At 49.9% G+C, this 20,241-nt stretch overlaps 1 protein-coding gene across 1 annotated transcript in view; it reads left to right on the top strand.

Moving 5' to 3' along the window:
* EFCAB6 (EF-hand calcium binding domain 6) overlaps positions 1 to 20,241 on the top strand; it is a 202,887-nt gene that overhangs the window by 165,119 nt on the left and 17,527 nt on the right. The window contains 1 exon segment of the mRNA XM_082634692.1: positions 19,054 to 19,281. Within this exon segment, the coding sequence (XP_082490818.1) occupies positions 19,054 to 19,281 (228 nt within the window).

Here is a 20,241-nt window from a genome sequence, read left to right as displayed (position 1 = left end):
TATCCTATCCAGTGAAAGCTTGGGTTGCTTCCACGTTTTAGCTACGGTACTGTGAATAATGCCGCCATGAACGTGAGTGTACAGATGTACTGCATGTTTTTACATAGTGGAGATAACATTTTATTTTTTATTTATTTATTATTATTTTTGCGGTATGCGGGCTTCTCACTGTTGTGGCCTCTCCCGTTGTGGAGCACGGTCTCTGGACACACAGGCTCAGTGGCCATGGCTCACGGGCCCAGCCGCTCCGTGGCATGTGGGATCTTCCCGGATCGGGGCACGAACCCGTGTCCCCTGCATCGGCAGGCGGACTCTCAACCACTGCACCACCAGGGAAGCCCAGTGGAGATAACATTTTAGATATAATCATGTATCTTGCTGTTTTTCCTTTAACATTAAATTCCACCAAGTCACTTAAAGTTCTTCCAAACATGAGTTAAAATATCTCCATAACATTCCACCAACTCCTTATTTTTAAGCATTTTGGTTTTATTCCAGCTTTCACCACTGTAATTTACTGGGCCATGAACACTTTGTATGCAAGTCTATGTACATATTTTGGACCTTCTTCCTAAAGAAAGAATCCAAGAAATAACTGGGCTCAAAGGATAGGAATACTTTTACTGATCTTGAAAGCAGCCCCATTTTTAAAAAATAATTTTTTCTATTAGGTTGAATCATATGAAATCACCATTTTTAGAGTCCTAAATGATTGAATATTGATAATTTCATATGGCTTAAGCTAATATTTGTAGAAGTAGGCTGTGTCCATTTACATGATTTGGAATATACCAATCTTTTTTTTTTTTTTTTGTGGTACGCGGGCCTCTCACTTTTGTGGCCTCTCCCATTGCAGAGCACAGGCTCCGGACGCGCAGGCCCCACAGCCATGGCTCACGGGCCTGGCCGCTCCGCGGCATGTGGGATATTCCCGGACCGGGGCACGAACCCATGTCCTCTCCATCGGCAGGCGCACTCTCAACCACTGCGCCACCAGGGAAACCCCATACCAATCATTTTGAAGGAGAGAATTAAAGTCCCCCCCTAGGGACAAACAGTGTTAACACGTTGGTATATTTATCTCTAATCCTCTTTTTTATACAAATATCCTATGGGGGTGAGGTCAAGGACAGAGAGTATATGCTGCTGAATTAGGGGGTGGTTGGGGATTTTCACAACTCTTAAAAGACTCTTTTATGTTTTTAAATTTATTTTTCTTTGAACTTTTAAATTTTATTTTATTATTTTTTATTAATTTTATTAATTAATTTATTTATGTTTTGGCTGCATTGGGTCTTCATTGCTGCGCGCGGGCTTTCTCTAGTTGTGGTGAGCGGGGCTACTCTTCATTGTTGCGGAGCACGGGCTGTAGGCGCACGGGCTCAGTAGTTGTGAACTACTTGCAGGCTCTACTGGAGGCACACAGGCTCAGTAGTTGTGGTGCACGGGTTTAAATGCTGCGCGGCCTGTGGGATCTTCCCCGACCAGGGATCAACCCCATGTCCCCTGCACTGGCAGGCGGATTCTTAACCACTGCACCACCAGGGAAGTCCCAAGACTCTTTTTTAAACAAACGTTTATTATTTGTATCAAAGTAATATATGCCCATATAGAAATAAAATTGAATTGTTGCAAAAGATTTAAAAGCAGAGATCACTTGATCAACTGTTCACCGCAGTCCTGCTCCCCAAAGGCAGCCACTGTAACCCCCTGTTGTTTCTCCAGCTGCACCTTCCTGTCTCTCAGTACCTCCCCTCCCCTCCATTCCCTAACCACCCCCAGAAAGGAGAGAGGGCTCGGCTTTCCCACCCCAGCTGCCCACCTCCTCCTCTGGGACCCCTGCATGTCCCTCTGGAGCTGCCTTTTCACTTCCTGTGATATCGCTGGCATTTCCATGTCAGTGATTTGTCTCTAACGCAAATCACTTTGCTTTAGAGACAAAGTGGGGTGGATGTGTACCATCCCAGTCACTCTGTCCATCAGCCAGCATTTCCTGTGCGCCCGCTGTGTACCCAGCACTGAGCGGGTCCTGAGGTCAGCAGTGCCAGGGGCCTGCGTCCTAGCAAGGGAGACGGACGAGAAATGAGAATGTGTACCAGATGTCAGAAGCCAGTATGTGCTGGGGGATAAAATAAACCCGGACAGAAGGGTAGCCCGGTGAGAAGGGGACATCTGAGCCGATACCCATCGGAGGGCAGGGTGGGACTCAGTGACCTCTAGGGAGGGGATGTTGGAGCACAGCCCTGCAGAGACCCAGCAGGAGGGAGCCCTCGGGGCTTGAGGTGTGGCTGCCTGGGCAGGTGGGAGGGAGGGAGGCGAAGTAGGAAGTGCTCAGGGACCGATGAGGGGGGCGGCCCTGTAGCTCACATGGAGACCCAGGGAAGGAGTGGGGAGAGGAGCGTCGTGACCGTGACCAACTAACATTTTATTTTTTTATTTTATTTTTTTATTATTTTTTAATTTTATTTTATATTTTTTTTGCGGTACACGGGCCTCTCACTGTTGTGGCCTCTCCCGTTGCGGAGAACAGGCTCCGGACGCGCAGGCTCAGCGGCCATGGCTCACGGGCCCAGCCGCTCCACGGCATGTGGGATCCTCCCGGACCGGGGCACAAACCCGTGTCCCCTGCATCGGCAGGCGGACTCTCAACCACTGCGCCACCAGGGAAGCCCCCCCAACTAACATTTTAGAGAAGTCACGGTGGACACCGGGTGGGGAAGACTCGAGGAGGGGGCCCGGGGGCGCCAAGGGCCAGTAGGGAGGCGGGCGCACCCTGGGGAGGGATGCTGCTGGCATGGCTCACTCCTGGATACATTTGGAAAGTGGAAGGTGAGAGAATGAGTCAGGAGTGGCCCAGGCTTTGGGGCTTTGAATGGGGAAGGGAGCAGGAGGACAGGTGTCCTGGGTCAGCAGTCAGCTTCATCGGCTTCGCCGATGCCCCGTCGTTGGTCTTGAAGCGACTTCCAGTGTTCCGAGTTCTAATTACTGTAGAGTGTCCTTGCCGAGCACCTATAAGTACGTGCCCAGACCCTTCCAGCGGCTCCCACTGGAGGACTCCACTGGCCACGCCGAATCTTTACGGGCTGTGTCCAGAGGTCACGCAGCCTGCAGGCAGAGGACGCGGCTTGTCCTCACTCACGGGTCACTCTGAGCATCTCTGCCGACCCTTGAGTTCCCGGAACCAGGGGCGAATGTCTCCAAAGCTTCAAACATTGCTACTCGCTTCCCCTGACATTCATCCTACCTGATTTCTTCGCAAAGTCCCCTTCGCCTCTGGAAGCACTTTGCTGAACGTTCTTGCGAGGAGGTTCTAGGATTAACTGCAACATGAGTGACGGTGGGAGATGTGTTTCGAGACAGGAGGGGGCATGGAGGCTGGCGGGGCAGCAGGGACTCAGAGGTGGCACAGCCTGGCCCACTCTTTGCCCTCACTCCCCGCTTTCCCTGTCCATGTGCAGTGGGTGCTTGGGACTAAGTGGCATCAGCCCCACACTGGCCTGGGGGTGGGAAGTCCTGCTGAGAAGCCAGTGCTTGAGCAGAGGTGCCTTTACCGGAAGGACAAGTTGAGGTTGGGACTTCCAGCTTGAAAGGATGTGGGGTGTGAAGCCTCAGTGTGGGGCGACTACACAGTTCAGGGTATGTTGGGGGTTTCTTTTTTTTGTTTTTTTTTTTTTTTTTGGCGGTACGCGGGCCTCTCACTGCTGCGGCCTCTCCCGTTGCGGAGCACAGGCTCCGGACGCGCAGGCCCAGCGGCCACGGCCCACGGGCCCAGCCGCTCCGCAGCACGTGGGACCCTCCCGGACCGGGAGGGTCAGCAGGCGGACTCCCAACCACTGTGCCACCAGGGAAGCCCTGGGGGTTTCTTTTGTCCCGTTTTTTTGAAGAGAGAGGAGGGCAGCAGGGGCAGACCACCGGGGCCCTGCGTCCCTCGCGCCGGAGTTCAGGTCCCTTCCTCTGAGCAGCAGGAGACTCGTTAAGACTTCTGAGCAGGGACATGGGTCAGCTTCCTCAAGGGTGGCTGGGATGGCAAAGTGGCTGTGTGAGAGCCGTGACCGTGTACAAGTGATGGTTTCGGAAGTTTAATCCTGAGCTGATGTTCTTAATAGAAAGAAAAGAAGTAACAAACAATAGGAAGAGTTAATGCATCCTCCTCGAGCTCATTAAATACATCAGCCATCCCTTCCTCTAGGGGATGCATGGGCGGCAAGTAATTAAAAGGAGATTACCAAAATGTAATTAAGGCAGTTGGGACCTCTTCTCGCAAAGGAAGTTCGCTGTGAATAATCCCCAGCCAAACCAAATCCGTTCCTGGAAAAGGGACAGCTGGAAAGGTAGCTAAGGAGTCTTGTAAGGCCTTGAGGAGATGGAAAGCACACAGAGAGTAAAGATGACGATTTTACACCTGCTCACGATCCAGTTCTCAGTCGGGGTGCACCGCTAAATCTGCCCCCCAAAACTCGTATTGACCTGTGTCTCGTGTGTCCATCACACACAACAGGGGAAAAGCGTCTCAGCTTTCAGAACAGGTGCCGCGTTACTTTCAGATCCTGGCGCGTGGCTCGGCCCTGGCGTGTGGCTCGGCCCTGGCGTGCAGATCGGCCCTGGCTTTTGGGCTCCTTGCTCTTCCCGCTGCCCCACTGAAGCATTTCTCAAAGTGGGGGGTCACGGGCTGGCGCAGATCAACCTCCCGCCATCGACTCAGCGCGTGGGCCGCACGTCACTCTTGGGACACCGAGCTCAGCCCGGAGGCCGGGGAGCTGCACACGATGAGGCTCCGTCAGGCTTTGCAGACAGGAGCAAAGGACATGCCTGGTGCCACTGGGAGCATCACACCTGAGTCAGGACAAGAAACACTAGCTCAGATGACACAAAAGAAGAGGAACGAGGTATTAAAACTGAAATGCTACCAGAGCCTTGGTTGAAAAGTAAAAAAGAAAAAACAAGACAAGCTCTGAACGTCAGCACTAACACCTTTTTCATAAGATTCTCACAAACGAGGTGAAAACGTTATCTGAATGTCTGCCCTCAGCAAATACCTCTTTTTCACTTCTGGGAAAAACATTTTACATTCAAAATGCTACGTGCAAACTATATAGAGTATCACTACTTGTTTTTAGAAATCATTCCTGTTTAACATTTCTTTTAAGTCTTAAAGTGCAATTTCAGTGTCTTCCGTGAATATAAAATAATGCTCAGAGCAGAAATAGAATTTTTCAAAGACACGGTAGAAACCCATATAAAATCTTTCTACTTTCTTATCATGGAACTAATGGAATTTTTTAACAAAACGCATCCTTATTCAATGCAGAGTAATTATTTTGTCACATTCTAGCTAACAGAGAGCCAATGAGATCTGTCCTTACCTTGTGTTTATAATATATTGTCCGTAAAGTCATCCAGTGAGACGTTGAGTAACTTGAAGATGATTTTTTTCCAAGAGAGAATTTAAGATTGTAGTTTTCAGCTGAACAAGAGACCGTAAAGCACATCAAAATGTTTGTAATCTTCTATGAACATCTCATTTATATTAGTTGCCAACAGTGTTACTTTGATTTATCTTTCTTTTTATTGTAAATATAATGGTGTCCATGTATTTTTAATGAATATTATAAAGATGGGGACGTTTCCTTTTCAGGAAAAGACTCGAAGATCATGGGAAATAAATTAAGGAAATTATTAAGATATGTCATTCCTGTTATTTACTCTTGCCCCTGATGGCGAGAAAGGCTGAGTCCTCTTGATACAATTTCGGTGATTTTTGAATGTTTCCCCTAAATTTCACTCCCTTTCCAATTGTCAATGGGATAATTACTACCTGTTGTCCTGGAGACGGTTGAGTATATGGCAGGGTGGGAGGGATAACACAGGCCGCTTGGACACTTGCGGTGGCCTTGGTGACAGTGCAGGGTGAGGGGCTGCTGGGCCCGCCGTGCCTGAGCTAAAGGAAAAGGAATATTGTCAACCACTGCCTTGTATGAAAATGACATCATCACACCAGAGGAGTAGTTAGGGGCCAACCTGCGCAAGTTACCTGACCACAGCCAGCATGACACATCGCCATTCTCGTAAGGTTAACACGCTTCTCCCAAATCTGAGTGCATCAAAGCACTCATGCATCCTGGGCCCCATCTTGATCTGGAGCCTCCAGTCAGAAGGAGTAGAAGTCCCCCCCCGCCTTCCCCAGCTTCCAGGGGTGTGGACAGTCGAGGGACTGGGCACCTACCTCTCTAGCAGCTGCCAGATGGGCCCCTGCCAGAGTTAGGACAGGGCTCGGCCACCTGGTTTCCACGCCTCTTGCAGAAAAGCAAAGGGGGCCATGCCAGGCTTGCTTCCACGTGACCCCTGTACAGCGCCAGCAGGGCCGGGCCCTCAGCCCGTCTCTAGGGAACGCTGTACAGCTCCTCCAATGTCCCACCTTGTATTTGTCAGTCATTCTCGCATTCTCCAAACGCTTTCGCCAGCACTCCCCTCGAATGTGGGCTGGCGATCTCTCTTGATTCCTACCCTCAGTGGGAATACATGAGGGTATTCATGTATAGGGTATTCATGTATAGGCTCTCTACATGTTCAAAATAAGCGGACAGTGGCACAGCCCATCCCTGCAGACCCCCTCCAGGGCCATGGCAGTCTGATTCGCGGTCTAATTCAATTGCCAATGTTTGGATCAATTAAACATCAGAGTTGAGCTGTACCGTTGATTCTACAAGGTCATGACCATATCAGGAAGCCAAGAGTCAATCCAAGAAGTCATTGTTCCCAACAAGCCTCGCAGAGCAAATCCAGGCTGCAGACGGCACCAGTTTCTTTTTTTTTTTTTTTTTTTTTTTTTTTTTGCGGTACGCGGGCCTCTCACTGTTGTGGCCTCTCCCGTTGTGGAGCACAGGCTCCAGATGCGCAGGCTCAGCGGCCATGGCTCACGGGCCCAGCCGCTCCGCGGCATGTGGGATCTTCCCAGACCAGGGCACGAACCCGTGTCTCCTGCATTGGCAGGCGGGCTCCCAACCACTGCGCCACCAGGGAAGCCCCCAGTTTCTTAATTGTTACCACATACCTACATGTCTAGCTTGGAGGTGAGCTCTCACGTTCTGGCTTTAGCTGCCCCATTTGACTGGGAGAATCTTACCTTCCCACATTCAGCACGTGTGTGACAGTGTGTTCCAGACCCTGGCCTACCTAGTGATTTTGCCCAGCCATTTACCATCATCTTCTTGTCACCCACAGTCAGACACCAACATCCAGACGGTGGCTAATACGCACTGGGCACGTGCTGTGAGCCAGGCCCTGTTCTAGGCACTTTACCTAAATTAACTCAGCTAACCCTCCTAAGATCCCTTTTAAGGATGAGGAGACTGTGGAACGGAGAGGTTACAGCATCTGTTCCCGGTCACACAGCTAGAAGTGCCAGAGCGGGGATTAGAATTCAGACCAGAATCAGGCCCCTGCTCTCAGCTTCCTACTGTCAGCGGGAGCTGTCTTGAGTGTCCACCCCACAGGGTTGTTGTTTGGATTAAGCGAGTTAATGCAGAAAGAGCTTTGCATGGAACCGAGCGTAGCAAACACCAAATGTTTGCATTATTTTTTTTATATTCTATCCTACTTCAGTGAGTGCGTGGTTATTGTATAATATTTAGTAATGATGTGATTATATGGTGTGTAATTTATTTGGGTGGAAGAATTCATCTAATAGTTTCATAAATGAATTCAGCCATGAGTTTATTGAATCATTAAAGGGTTGAAGGGGTAGCTTAAATGTTTCCTCTACTTCTCAGCATTTTATGGCAATTTCGTGCTACCAAAGGATTTGTGCATTGGGTGTTTGCAGAGGTGTCAGATGGATCCTTTGTGAATGTCGAGCTGTATGGTGGAAGTCAGCTCGGAGGGCCGAAGGGGGAGGACCTAAGTCTTCATGGTCAGGGGCAGAGATGGCATAATCACCTCTCTGATGAGCTAACACCGTGTCTGGACTTTGGCAGACCAGGCTTCCCGGGCATAAGGATCAGCCTGTGCAGGGACCCAAGATGGGAAACGTGTACTTTGGGCTTGGCTAGAGCATGGGTCAAAGTGGGGTGAGAGGCCGGGGGCAGAGGACCTGGGAGGGAGGCCAAGGGGCAGGGCTGTTAGGGTGGGTCTCCCCCGTGCTTGCCTCCGTGGGCCTCTCAAAGCATCAGCTTCTCCAAGGCAGGGCTTTGTCTCTGCCGTTCACTGCTCTATTCCCCTTGCCTGGCATGGAGCCTGGCACGCGGTAGGCCCTCAGTCAGTGCTGATGAATTCGCACATTCCTCTCTCGGGTGGGCTCTGTACTTGTGCATGTGGTGGGGCTGGGATCATGGAAGGATGGGAGAGCACAGCTCTGAAGTCATCAGCTCACAGGGGAGTAGCCTGGGGACTGTGGCCGGGTCCTGACCCACTTACTTTGTCTAGAAATAGGGAGAACCACGGCTGCCTCGAAGGGCAATAGGAGGATTAGAGAAACTTCTGCAACGCCCCAGCCCAGCGCCTGGGTGAAGGAGACACAGTGAAGGATGGCCACCAGGACTGGGTCTCAGTTAGCCTTGGTTCAGTTGACTTGAAGCTTGATTTGATTGTAGCCTTTCCAAAGGAAAAGGAACCTGAAATCTCCAGATTTGCCTTCATGCATTACCTAGAAAGAATCCCTCCGTGGTCAGAGATCCCAGTGTGGGCAGTGGTCACACCACCAGGAAACTTGGGTTGTGCCTGCAGTTCTGGTGTCACCCTTTTGAATCTGCAAACAGCATACTGGATTGCTGAGGCCAATTCATCGATCACTAAGACCTCCAGACCTCCCGACAGACGAGCGTCTACCCTTGGCCTCGTGCGTGCTGGGCTCTGGGAGTCACAAAAGTTGGTTCCTTGATCCGGCAGGAGGCGTCTGTAGCAGCACGTTTGCACACAGAGCTTTCACTTTATTCTCAACTGGATTTTTTTAAATGTTTTATCTTTTTTTTTGACAGGCAGTTTTGCTGCTGTTGTTATTTTTAGCATTCATTAATTCACTGTAAATACAAATGAAGATACAGTGCAATTAATTTCTTTGCTAATCAAAATATTTGATCAAATGAAGCAATTTTTCAATTCTTAGAAGTAATTATACTGTTCTTTAAAAGGAAGTAGAGGAATTCATTACTGAGTATTTCTAATTAGGAGTTTTTCTACCTGCTGTATTCTTATTCTGTATGAAGTTTTGGGATTTTTTTTCCTCCTGTAAGGAATCATGGGAAAAACTGTATAACTGAATCCCTAAGTATTCAGAACAAAACTTAGTAGAAGAATCATGCAGTCTGATTAGCTAATTATAACCTTCATAATAGTTAGACTGATATACTAACATGTTTCCAATCTGACAGCTGGAATGGACCTTGCTAAACCATGTTGTCCCAGCTAGGTGACTGCCACCTTGGACACCCACAGGAGGAGTGTTACAAAGTCCCTTTGCAAAGTGCCCATCATCAAGGAACACTGACAGCCAAAAAACCACCTTCTCTTCTATGTACTCTGAGCTCAGTACCTTTTATTTCTCACTAACTAGAAATTCAGAACTGAATTGGTCAGCTATCGCCGTGTAACAAACAACCACGGAACCTCCAGGACTGTGAGCATTCGTTCGGTTTTTGCTTGTGGGCTGGCTGATCTGGGCTGGCTCAGCTCTGGTGGCCTGACTGGGATATCTCTGCTCCTTGGACCAGAGCAAAGTCACGTGGGCTCCTCTCAAAGGGCAGCACAACAGACACAGGAAGGCTTGCAGATCACGCAAACACTTGTTAATTCTTTGGTCACGTCGAACCTGCTAACGTTCCCTTGGCCAGACCAGTCATATGGCTGAATCCAAAGCCACAGGATAGGGAAATATTCTCAGCTCTTCAGTGGGAGGAACCCCGGAGTCCCATGGCAAAGGATGTGGAGACAGGGGAGTTGAGGAAATGGGCCTTGAATGCAGCATGCCACCAGCAAACAGATACACGGCGTGTCTCTGTCTCCAGCCCTGCCAGATCATCTGATAGCTCAGCCCACCCCTCCACCCCTTCCCTACCACGTTCTCTCCTCCAGGTTACCTAGAGAAGTTGCTTAGGATACGATTTCATGGAAAAGTGATTTTATAAGTCAGCCAAGAACGTGGCTGGACGTAACTTATTGACAGGACACTAAAAGGCTCTGTTATGGAATCATTCCCGTAACAGAGCTGTTGAAACAAGAGTACAATAAAACTGAATATGAGCTAACAGAAGAATTCCAGGGTCAGTGAACCCCCTGGAGCGCCCTGCCCCCTCTAGCTTGTTCTTGCCCTGGGCTCACTCTCTCAGCTTTGGGTTGGGGGCACAAGTTTCTTACTTGGGGATCCCCCAACCCCTTTCAAATATGAGTTCCCCAGGGGCTTCCCTGGTGGTGCAGTGGTTGAGAGTCCGCCTGCCGATGCAGGGGACACAGGTTCACGCCCCGGTCTGGGAAGATCCCATGTGCCGCGGAGCGGCTGGGCCCGTGAGCCATGGCCACTGAGCCTGCGCGTCCAGAGCCTGTGCTCTGCAACGGGAGAGGCCACAACAGTGAGAGGCCCGCATGCCGCAAAAAAAAAAAAGTTCCCTGCAGCAGAGATGGGGTTAATTTGTCTTTATGGGGGACAGGTTGGTGCAGTGCCTTCCTGAGAGGAGAGGATGCTCCCTGTTTGTCCCCTGTCTCCTGGGATGATTCTTGCGGGCAGCTTCCTCTGATTCGTGTGGCTGTCACGACCTTACAGACTGAGAACCTTGGCCCGGGGAAGTGAGGTGACTGCTTGAGATCCAGCCAGAAGGTGGCATGGCTCTAGCCTAGCCGTCCTGAATCTGAGCCCCCGCTCCGCCTGCAGGGCCCGAAGCAGCTGGTCAGGAGCCCGGGTCCTGCGGACGGCCCTCTTCAGGATGCGTGACGATGTCTCAGACCTGGCTTCCCTCCCCAGCAGGCTGGCTTGACCTGCAGGCAACAGCGGGCGCCACATGCCTCTGCCCTCTGATGACCCCCCATAGAGCCGGTGTGGGCCAGGAACCAGGACTCAGCCCAGGTCTGCCCGACCTCTTGACTCAGACGAAGATGTCTATTAAAACAACTGTCAAGAACAGCAAGGACGGCCGCCCATGTTTGCCAGGCGTTGGGCGAAGCACCGTGAGGGTTATTTTGTTGAGATCCCAGGCCTGACCTTTGAGACGGGTCGGGTTTTATTCTCGTGAGAAAAGTGAGGCAGAGGGGAGTGCGTCTTGCCTGAGGTCACAAGGAAGAGCAGAACTGAGCTCCATTCAGCCCTGAGCAGCCCCAAAGCCCTCAGCTGACGGCGAGCTGTCCTCACCCTCCAGGCCCGGCCCCTCTACTTGACCAGTCTGGCCCCTGGTCGACTTCTGCTGGGTCCCAGTCGGGCAGAACTTGGGTTGCTGGTGCTGCTCCCTGGCTGGGCTCTCGAGGCCGGGTGGGTCTGCCCCTCCTTCACGTTTGGTGTCAGGCGTGGGATGGTGGTGGATCTGAGCCGCCAGGAGGACGGGACACAGGCTGGGGGTCCCAGCTCTGGGCCTGCAGGGCTCCCCCAGTTCATCAGCCGGCACTGCACGCTGGGAGACCGCCCAGTCTGGGCGGAAGGCGGCCTCAGAGACACTGGGCTGTGGGGCGCGAGGAGCCCTGAGCTGGGGCAGAGGGGGTGGGCTCAGGGTGGGTTCCTGCACAGACCTCCCCCCGGGCCCCTCCCACGCGGGCTTCCTCCCTCTGACCCCCCACTGGTTGGGGCGGCCTCTTGGGGGAGTCCAAGCAATGGCAGGATTCAGAGCCCCTGGATTACACTGTACAGCTTGCTTTTTACTAAATGAGATACGTGGCTACGTTTGAGCCTGAGAAAAGCTCCATAAAATTGACGTGTTATTGGGCGGCTCTTTGAGGATTGTGTGCTGCAAATGTTGGGACATTGTTTCTTTTATGTATTTTGCCAACAATGTCGTGTCGTCACAAAGGGGACCAAGAATCTTCCTTCTGGGTCAGGTGGCCCGTACTTCTCTGCAACATCAAGAGGGACAATTGTTTGTAAAACAAGGTTCCATGAATACCCTTGAATAAGTGAGAGAAGATACCTTCAAAACATGTAAATCGGGCTTCCCTGGTGGCACAGTGGTTGAGAGTCCGCCTGCCGATGCAGGGGACACGGGTTCGTGCCCCGGTCCGGGAGGATCCCACATGCCGCGGAGCGGCTGGGCCCGTGAGCCATGGCTGCTGGGCCTGCGCGTCCGGAGCCTGTGCTCCGCAACGGGAGAGGCCACAACAGTGAGAGGCCCGCGTACCGCAAAAAAAAAAAACAACAAAAAACAAAAAACACGTAAATCATTCTCTAACTGGGTCAGACCCGTAGTGCATTGGAGTCTACTTTTTTTTTGTTTCATTTGAAAAGTCACCGGTGTGCGCAGTTGTCAGATGGGGGGCTGCGGGGAGGAGTGCTGAGGACACAGGCCCAGCGTCTCCTGCTCCAAAGAATAGTGGGGACAGAAGTGGGCGCCTGACACCTCATCCCTCCCGAGTTCTCTCCGTCTTGCAGCTGTGATTCCTATCCTGAGAGGACCTTTTATGTAAAGCGTAGTTAGTTTTGGAAAGTGACATTTGCGTCTGAAGATAGTGGTGTCTTTTCTGATTAGGAGAAACATTTCTTCTAGTTATAGAAAAAGCACTATTTTTCCCCATTCAGATATAACGATCACGTGAGAAGCGCCAGGGACACAAAAGCGCCAGACCAAGAGCCATCTGTTCTTCCCTGGCGTCTCTAGTCACTCAGCAAGGCTGGCGGTGGTGGCTGAGCGGCTTTGCAAAGAGCAGGATGGGAACCAGAATGTGGGCGCCTAACAGCCTCGAGCCCAAATGCCCTTGATGGGAGAGCCAGGAGGCCCTACCCTCCAGAGGCCAGAGGCTTCTCCGGGTGGCACGGGGTGGGGAGCAGCACGGCTGCATCCCCTGGGGCCTGGGGACCTTCTGGTCAAGGGTTGGTCCCTTGTGCACAAAGGCGATGACAGTGGTGCTGCTGGGGGCGGGGTAACTAGTGATCTTTGTTTTCAATTTGTGCCCTGTTTGTAGTTTTCTACAGTGAACATGCAATAATTATCTTTGCAAGCAGCAAAAGAATATCTCTAACTGGCAGCGAAACCACCTTTGTGACAAACATAGTCCCCCTCCCTCTCCGTGTCCACAGCCTGGCCTCTGGCTGTGGCTTTGGGGATGTTGAGAAAAGCGCTGGGGGTGCAGGAAGCCAGCGCTGCTCTCCTGACCTTCCTGCCAGCTTGTCAAGTAAGGATAATAGCGCCTCGGGTGCCAGTTTTCAAGGATTTGCACCTGTACCTCCTTCACCTCCTGGCTCAGTGGTTTCCTCCTCTGGAGGCTGTTTCCATCAGTTGTGTCAAGAGCACATGACCCGTTATAATCTCTGCTCACCTGTGAGACTGGCCCTCATCTCTCTTCCCGCCCAGACCCTACCCGGGCAAGACTATTTAAGGATTATCTGTTATATGTCTCCCCAGCATCTAGCGAAGAGCCTGGCACACAGCAGACATTCCAGGGGTGTCTGTGGATGGCTCAATACAGTCATCTCGGGCGTGCGTTGAGTGTTCATCCTCTGTAAGTGCATCGCGTGTGCGTGTGTCACACGCCCAGCACAGGTGCTCGCCCTCCCCCCAGGGCTCTGGGATTCAGTGTGACCCAGGTGTCACTCTGATCCCTGCACAGGTGGAGAGCGGGCAGATTCACATCCAGGGCAGTCACAGCGAGCAGGGCTCCGAGACCAGCCGTTCCTCCACGTCGCTCGCAAGCAGGCTATCCTGGCCCCCAGCCTCAGGACCCCGACCCGCGGGGCAGACAAGACTCCCGGCTTGGGAGCCCCACCCAGTCATCTGCCTGGCTCTGCCCTCATTTATTCCTCATCCAGAGAACAATCGTTAGTACTAGGGTGTGTATATATACACATGTGTGCGTGTATGTGTGTGTGCTCGTATGATCATTTGGACCCTTTTGTGGCCCCTTTCCCCTTAGTGCACTGCAAACATTTTACCATATTGTTAAACTATTTCTTGAAACCTTCTAAATAGCTGCACTGTCATCCATCTTCTAGAAATATCGTGTTTTATTTAACCATTCTCCTAATTTAGACATCTAAAGTGTTGCTAATTTTTTTTTAATTTTGTGAATCCCATAAATAATACTGTAATGATCATAATTCCATGTTTATTTCCTCAAGGAAAGTCTTCAAAGGGTAGGTACCAAGTCAAAGGATAGGCACTTTTATGGCTCCAGATACCTTATTCCCCTTTTCCCAGCACTGATATCGTCAATCAAGAAGTTTGCATTTCTTAGAAGAAAAAAGTGGAATCTTGTGTTCTTTTCCATTTTTTTGCAGCATGACCAGGTCAGAGTTTTTTAACAGAAGACCCAGGGTGGCTGCCCAGAGCAATCATTCATTTGATTGGCTGTGTGGAGACACTGTTTATCCACTCTTTCTTTGAACAAATAGCAAGGTCCCGCTGTGTGCCAGGTTCTTCTAAGCACTCAAGGATTCAGCAGTGCACAAAAGACTAGACTTGCCTTGAAGTTTATTTTCTGTTGGGATGAGAAAGACAATTAGGGTAAATATGAGGTGGATCAGAGAACCATACGTGGGATGGAAATGAGCAGGGAAAGCGAGAGAGAATCTGGAGTTCGGCTCAGGAATGTGATAAAAACCCTGAGAGAAGGGCGAGAACAGCAGGTGCAAAGGCCCTGAGGCAGGAAGGAGCTTGCTGTGAATGAAGCACAGCAGGAGGCTCTCACAGAGTGAGGTCAGAAGGAGTCGTGGGCGAGCCATTGTGACACCCTGCCTGTTACTCTGAGCAACATGGGAAGCCATTTGACCTGATTTGCACTTTAAAGAGATCATCCTCAGGGGAAAATGACTGTGGCTTTTTGATTATGGCTCTGCCCTCCCTTACCCCTCCATCCAGAGAACAAGTGCTGACATGTGTGTGCATGTAATACACGTGTGTGTGTACTTTAAAAGACTGAGGGTGGAAACAGGGAGGCTGATGCAATAATCGGTGCAAGATGATGGCAGCCTGGACCAGGGGGTGAGTGTAGAGCGGTCAGCTTCCAGGTATGCACTGGGAGCAGAGCCACTGGGATTTGCGGCTGGTTTGGGTATGAGTGATAGAAAGATCCGTCACAGAGGACTCTATTCTGAGCTACCGGGACAATTTCCATTTGCTGAGATGGGGACCTCAGAAGGACTGTGTTTTGAAGCTGATGACTCAAGAAAGAAGAAAGAATTTTCCTTTCTGAAACTCGGATGTTCTGTTTTGCTTGGGAGGGCCTCTCTCTCCCAAGGTTATCTTGGAGTCAGCCAGCCATACAGCTCCTTGCTACTTTTATAACATTGTAACAATAGGCTTTGTGATGTAAGGGCTCAGTCACAGAAGAGACTTACTTCTCATGAACAGTCTGAGTAGGTGTCCACTGATTTATTTGTATATTCTGGACCTAGCTCTTCTGATTCTATCGTTCTGATTATATCAAGTTTATGGTGTTTTTTAATATCTGGTGGCTCAAAAACATCATTGGTAGCCTTTTCCAAAAATTTAATGGCAAATCTCACATATTTCTTTTTCTTTACCAACTTTAATATCGACGTCTAATGAGTCCCCCAAATATCCATTGAGATATATTTTTCTTTTTTAATTTTTAAATTTTATTTATTTTTTTATACAGCAGGTTCTCATTAGTTATCCATTTTATGCATATTAGTGTATATATGTCAATCCCAAGCCATTGAGATTTTTACTAGAGTTTTATTTATTTATAATTTGAGAAAGGTTTTACCTTTGGAAGTAGAGTCTTCACATCCAGGAGCATAGTATGTGTCTCTTTTCATTCCAGTCTTGCTTTAATAACCTTCAGTAGAATGTGTATGTCTTTCTTTGTATAGGTCTTACGCCTTTCAGATGTAATCTATCCTAAAGTATTCAGTAGCTTTGTCATTAATGTGAATGTGGATTTTTTTTCACAATGCAATTTCTAACTTGTTATATTTACTGTTTAAAAAAAAAGTATTGTTTTTTTTTGTATTTTTTACTTGAATCCAGCCACTTTCCTAATTGTCTTGAGATTTTCTAGTTGTAAAATCATATCCCAAATAATGATGAATCTTGTTTTTCAACATTTATACTGTTTATTTCATCTTGTCTTATTTCAAAAGCTGAAACCTCTAAAACTGACTAGCAGAACTGACGGTGAGCGTGCCTGTCTTCTTTCTGACTTTAATGGCAATGCTTCAGTGTTTCACCCATGTAACATATTTGCAGATAGTGTCTGTTAATATTCTCGTGTTTAGGATGTTCATTTTGTTTCCATGTAGTTTATATGTTCTGTTCTATTCTATACCATTTAGTCAGGAACGGCTGCCGAATTTTGTTAAATGCCATTTTGCCATCTGTTGATATGTGACCTCTGCTAATATAAGGAATTGAAGTTTTGCTAATTCTTGAAGGATTCTTATTCTTGGAATAAACCCTAATTGATCTCAGTATGCCCTTTTAAAATATGGCACTAAATATTCCTAATGTTTTCTTTTTTTGATGTATTTGCATTTATATCCATAAACTGGATTGGCTTATATTTTTCTTTCCAAGTGTTTTCTTTATCACATTTTTGTATTAGGGTAATACAAAATGAACTGGAATACTATATATCACTTTTTGTGTTCTGGAATAATTTGACTAATGTAAAAATTATCTAGGCTTGACACCTTTTTACTGATAGATGGTAGATCTTTTAACAGCTTTTTAAATTTCTTTTGTGGTTACCTGTCTATTCAGGCTTTCCTATTACTTAAGTTAAATTTAGTGATCTATATTTTGCTAGAAAATGATTCAATTTCCTCCAGAGTTTAAAGCATATTAACTTAAGGTTGCCCATCCTACTTTGTTAGAATTCTTCCATATCTGTTGTTAAAATAGTAGTATTTCCAATTCGTTTTGTGTGTTTAACGCTTTCAGAGGGCACTCACACACACCATCTCATGGGAGCCTTGATTCCTCCTGGAAAGATGAGGAAACTGAGGGAAACATGGTTAAGTGGCTTGCGGGGTCACACAGCCAGTTAGAGGCAGAGTCTAGCCTCAGACCGGGGACCCACCTTCCCCTGCGGGACACGACCACCTGTGCTTCTTCCAGTTATGTTCACCTGGGGTGCGTCCTCCTCAGGCCCCAAAGGTGTGACAGGTTTACACTTCGAGCCTGAGTCTCCATCCAGAAAAAGTCCCTGTACTCTCTGAGCACCAACACCCCTTGCAACGTTTAGGGAAAGGCCCTCCTGCCTAGATACAGGGGGTGCATTTTCAACTGTTTGAGCAAGTGTAAGATGCATCTGTAATATCACTTTTTTTCTAGAATGAAAAAGGAAAGGTGTTCATTCGCTTTACAGATGGCTCCAAATGGACATATTTAAAAGCCTCTGTTAACCTTTGGGTGGTCAAGGATGTGGTGGGCTGTGGTTTGAGTGTGTGTATATTCACGTTTTGGGGGATATTCCCAGCAGCATCCTGTGTTTGATACAATTTCATAAAGTAACATTATACTCTGTCCTGAAGGATAGTAGCATATAATACCTATATTGCTATGGAATTGCTGAACATGAATCATGACCAAGTTTTAATACAGGCTGGGGGCATTAGATTGATCATCTGGTAAAGTGCTGGTGCTTGGAAAGAACTGTTATCCTAGCTAACAGTCATGAAGGGTTTTGATGTGGAGAAACCCAGTGTATCTGAGAATCCACCCTGGTACGGGGGCAGCATTCATGCCTCCGTTACCCCTGGGTTCTCACGGAGCCCGGTCTCCCCTCCCAACCCGGGGCTCCATCCCGTCCTCATACTCCAGGAGCCGACCTGCTGACGCAGTGACCACAGGTGTAGCTTCGGGACCTTTTCCTAATTGCAGCAAGTAGATGCACATCAGGGCTGCAGCCCTGGCCCTGTTCACTACCCTCGCAGGAGGCTGGGGACTCAGCCGCCCCCAACCCCGGCTTCACCCTTCCAGCTCCAGTCTCCTTAGTGCCCAGGATAGACAGAGGCCCTTGTCATTTCCAGGGCTGCTGATGGTCACTAAGTAACTTCCCTTGCCTGCTCTTCCTGTGGTCTGTCCACCACACGGATCATCAGCCGATGCACACTGAGATACTGAACGTGGGCTGAAGGCCCCTCCAGCTCACCTGGCCACGAGCCCTTTGCCAGCACATCAGCCTAAACATCCAGTAAAAGGATCCTTCTACTGTTCCTCCATCCTCGTGGCTCACTCCCCCCACCCAGAAAGCTGTCCTGGGGTGCAGACAGGGCCTGTCCCTCCTCGGGGATTCTCAGCACCCTGGACAGCGTCCCCAGGCCCTGAAAGCACCTCCCAACACCCGGCTGTCCTTGCCCTACGAGGGGTGCTGAACGGGTTCCAGGCCAGCGGGCGGCTCCGTTGTCCCCACAGCCTCCAACTGCAGGAACCTGCACTCACCAGGATCAAATCCCTGCGGGTCTCCAAAGTTTCAGACCCAAGGGACGCTTAGCCGACAGCGGTGCTACAGCACAATGGGAGCAGTCATCCAAAACCGCCTTTCACATTGTAACTGCTGGGAGTGTAAATTAATCAAACTGAGGTTCGGAAAATGAAAGCAGTCTGGATCCACATCCCTGTTGATTCCCTTACCGCTCAGAGCAGACACCCACTGTGTGCTTGTTACACAAACCAGAGGACAGGCTGAACGAGTGAAGGGATGAGGGGAAGAGGTGCGCCCGGGCCTGGCCCCTTGCCCTGCCCCACGGGGCCGACACACTCTGCTTCTCCTCCGTGGCAGGTCAGCCCAGGCTCCCACTTCAGCCAAATCTGCCCCTGCAGTCGGGCCTCTGGGTCACACTGTCTCCTGGCTCTTCATCTTCCTCACTAAGCTGGACCTCCCAGGACCTGCCCTGGCTGAGGCACGCAGTGCCAGGGTGATTCATTATTTATTAAATGGATCAATTTTCCATTCTGTTTTGCCCAGGCTGCTGCTGAGTGGGCTGAGAAGATGCCCAAAGGCCCGCCGCCCATATCTCCCAAGGAAATGGCAAACCAAGAGGTCCTGGCTCGGCTCCACAAAGCCGTGACCTTCCACTACCACACCATCGCCCAGGAGTTTGAGAACTTTGACACCATGCAGACCCATACCGCCTCCAGGGACGAGTTCCGGTCCATTTGTACTCGCCACGTCCAAGTTCTGACGGATGAGCAAGTAAGAAACGCATTTCCTTTAGCCTCCTAAGCGATGCGTAAAGAGTTTAAGACTGTTCTCTAGTTTTTTAAATACTTGAAGGTTTTTTGGGGGCGGGGGGTGGTTTGTTGTTATCTAGTTTTAAACCTTACTGGGGACTCACGGAGCTTTCTGTTTATGTAACAGGTATGAATCACACCATTTCAATCAGGGTGCAAATAATATCACTTTTATTTTTAAAATCAAATTAAACTCGGTCCAGCTACCACTGTCCTTCTTCCCCCTTCCCCAGATCATTCCTGGGCTTAAGTGATCCAAAGAGGGGGCCAGTTTCTCCCCACATCTGAGCCGGGAGTGTGGGGGTAAGGGTGGACGTAGAGCCTGTAGGCTGCTCTGACGCTCCCACCACCTCCCGGCTCCCGGCCTCTCCCTGGTTCTGCTGCCGGCGTTTCTGGATGCTCTGGAGCTACTGCCCCAGGCATGCTGGTGACACGCCCACCCCCAGTGGGCCTCTCCACTGTCCACAGGCTGGACACAGGCCACCCTCTCTGAGGTCCTCTTGCCCATCACAGAACCCTCACAAGAGTTTCTCTGCAGTCTCTTCCCCAAGGACTGAGCTGGGCTCTTTTTAGCTCAAAGCTCTAGCAACCTGCTGCCCTGGCCTCTTTGGCCCTTCATGGCTTTCCTAGGCCAAGAGCATCTCCCAGCAGGACGGCGTCCCAGGGGCCTGCCTTGCTCACTGGCCTCAGCCGATAATCTCACTGAAAGTCAGCATGGGGGAGCGGAGCCCTGGCTGCTTGGTCCTCACTGTGCCCCCAGCACTGAAACGAAGCCTGGCACAGAGCAGGTGCTCAGCATGTCCCAGTGAGTGGACAGTGTCCACGTTCCCACCCCCATCCCAGCAGTCCAGGGGCTGAACAGCCAATAACAGAGCACCACTGATCCAGTCCCAGAAGCAGATTTCCCTTCTTCCCAGAAAAT

This window comes from Mesoplodon mirus (genome assembly GCF_964341445.2).
Source record: "Mesoplodon mirus genome assembly, chromosome: 11".
NCBI classification, from domain to species: domain Eukaryota; kingdom Metazoa; phylum Chordata; class Mammalia; order Artiodactyla; family Ziphiidae; genus Mesoplodon; species Mesoplodon mirus.
Note: the sequence above shows the minus strand (reverse complement) of the source record. Positions and strands in the feature narration are given on the sequence as shown.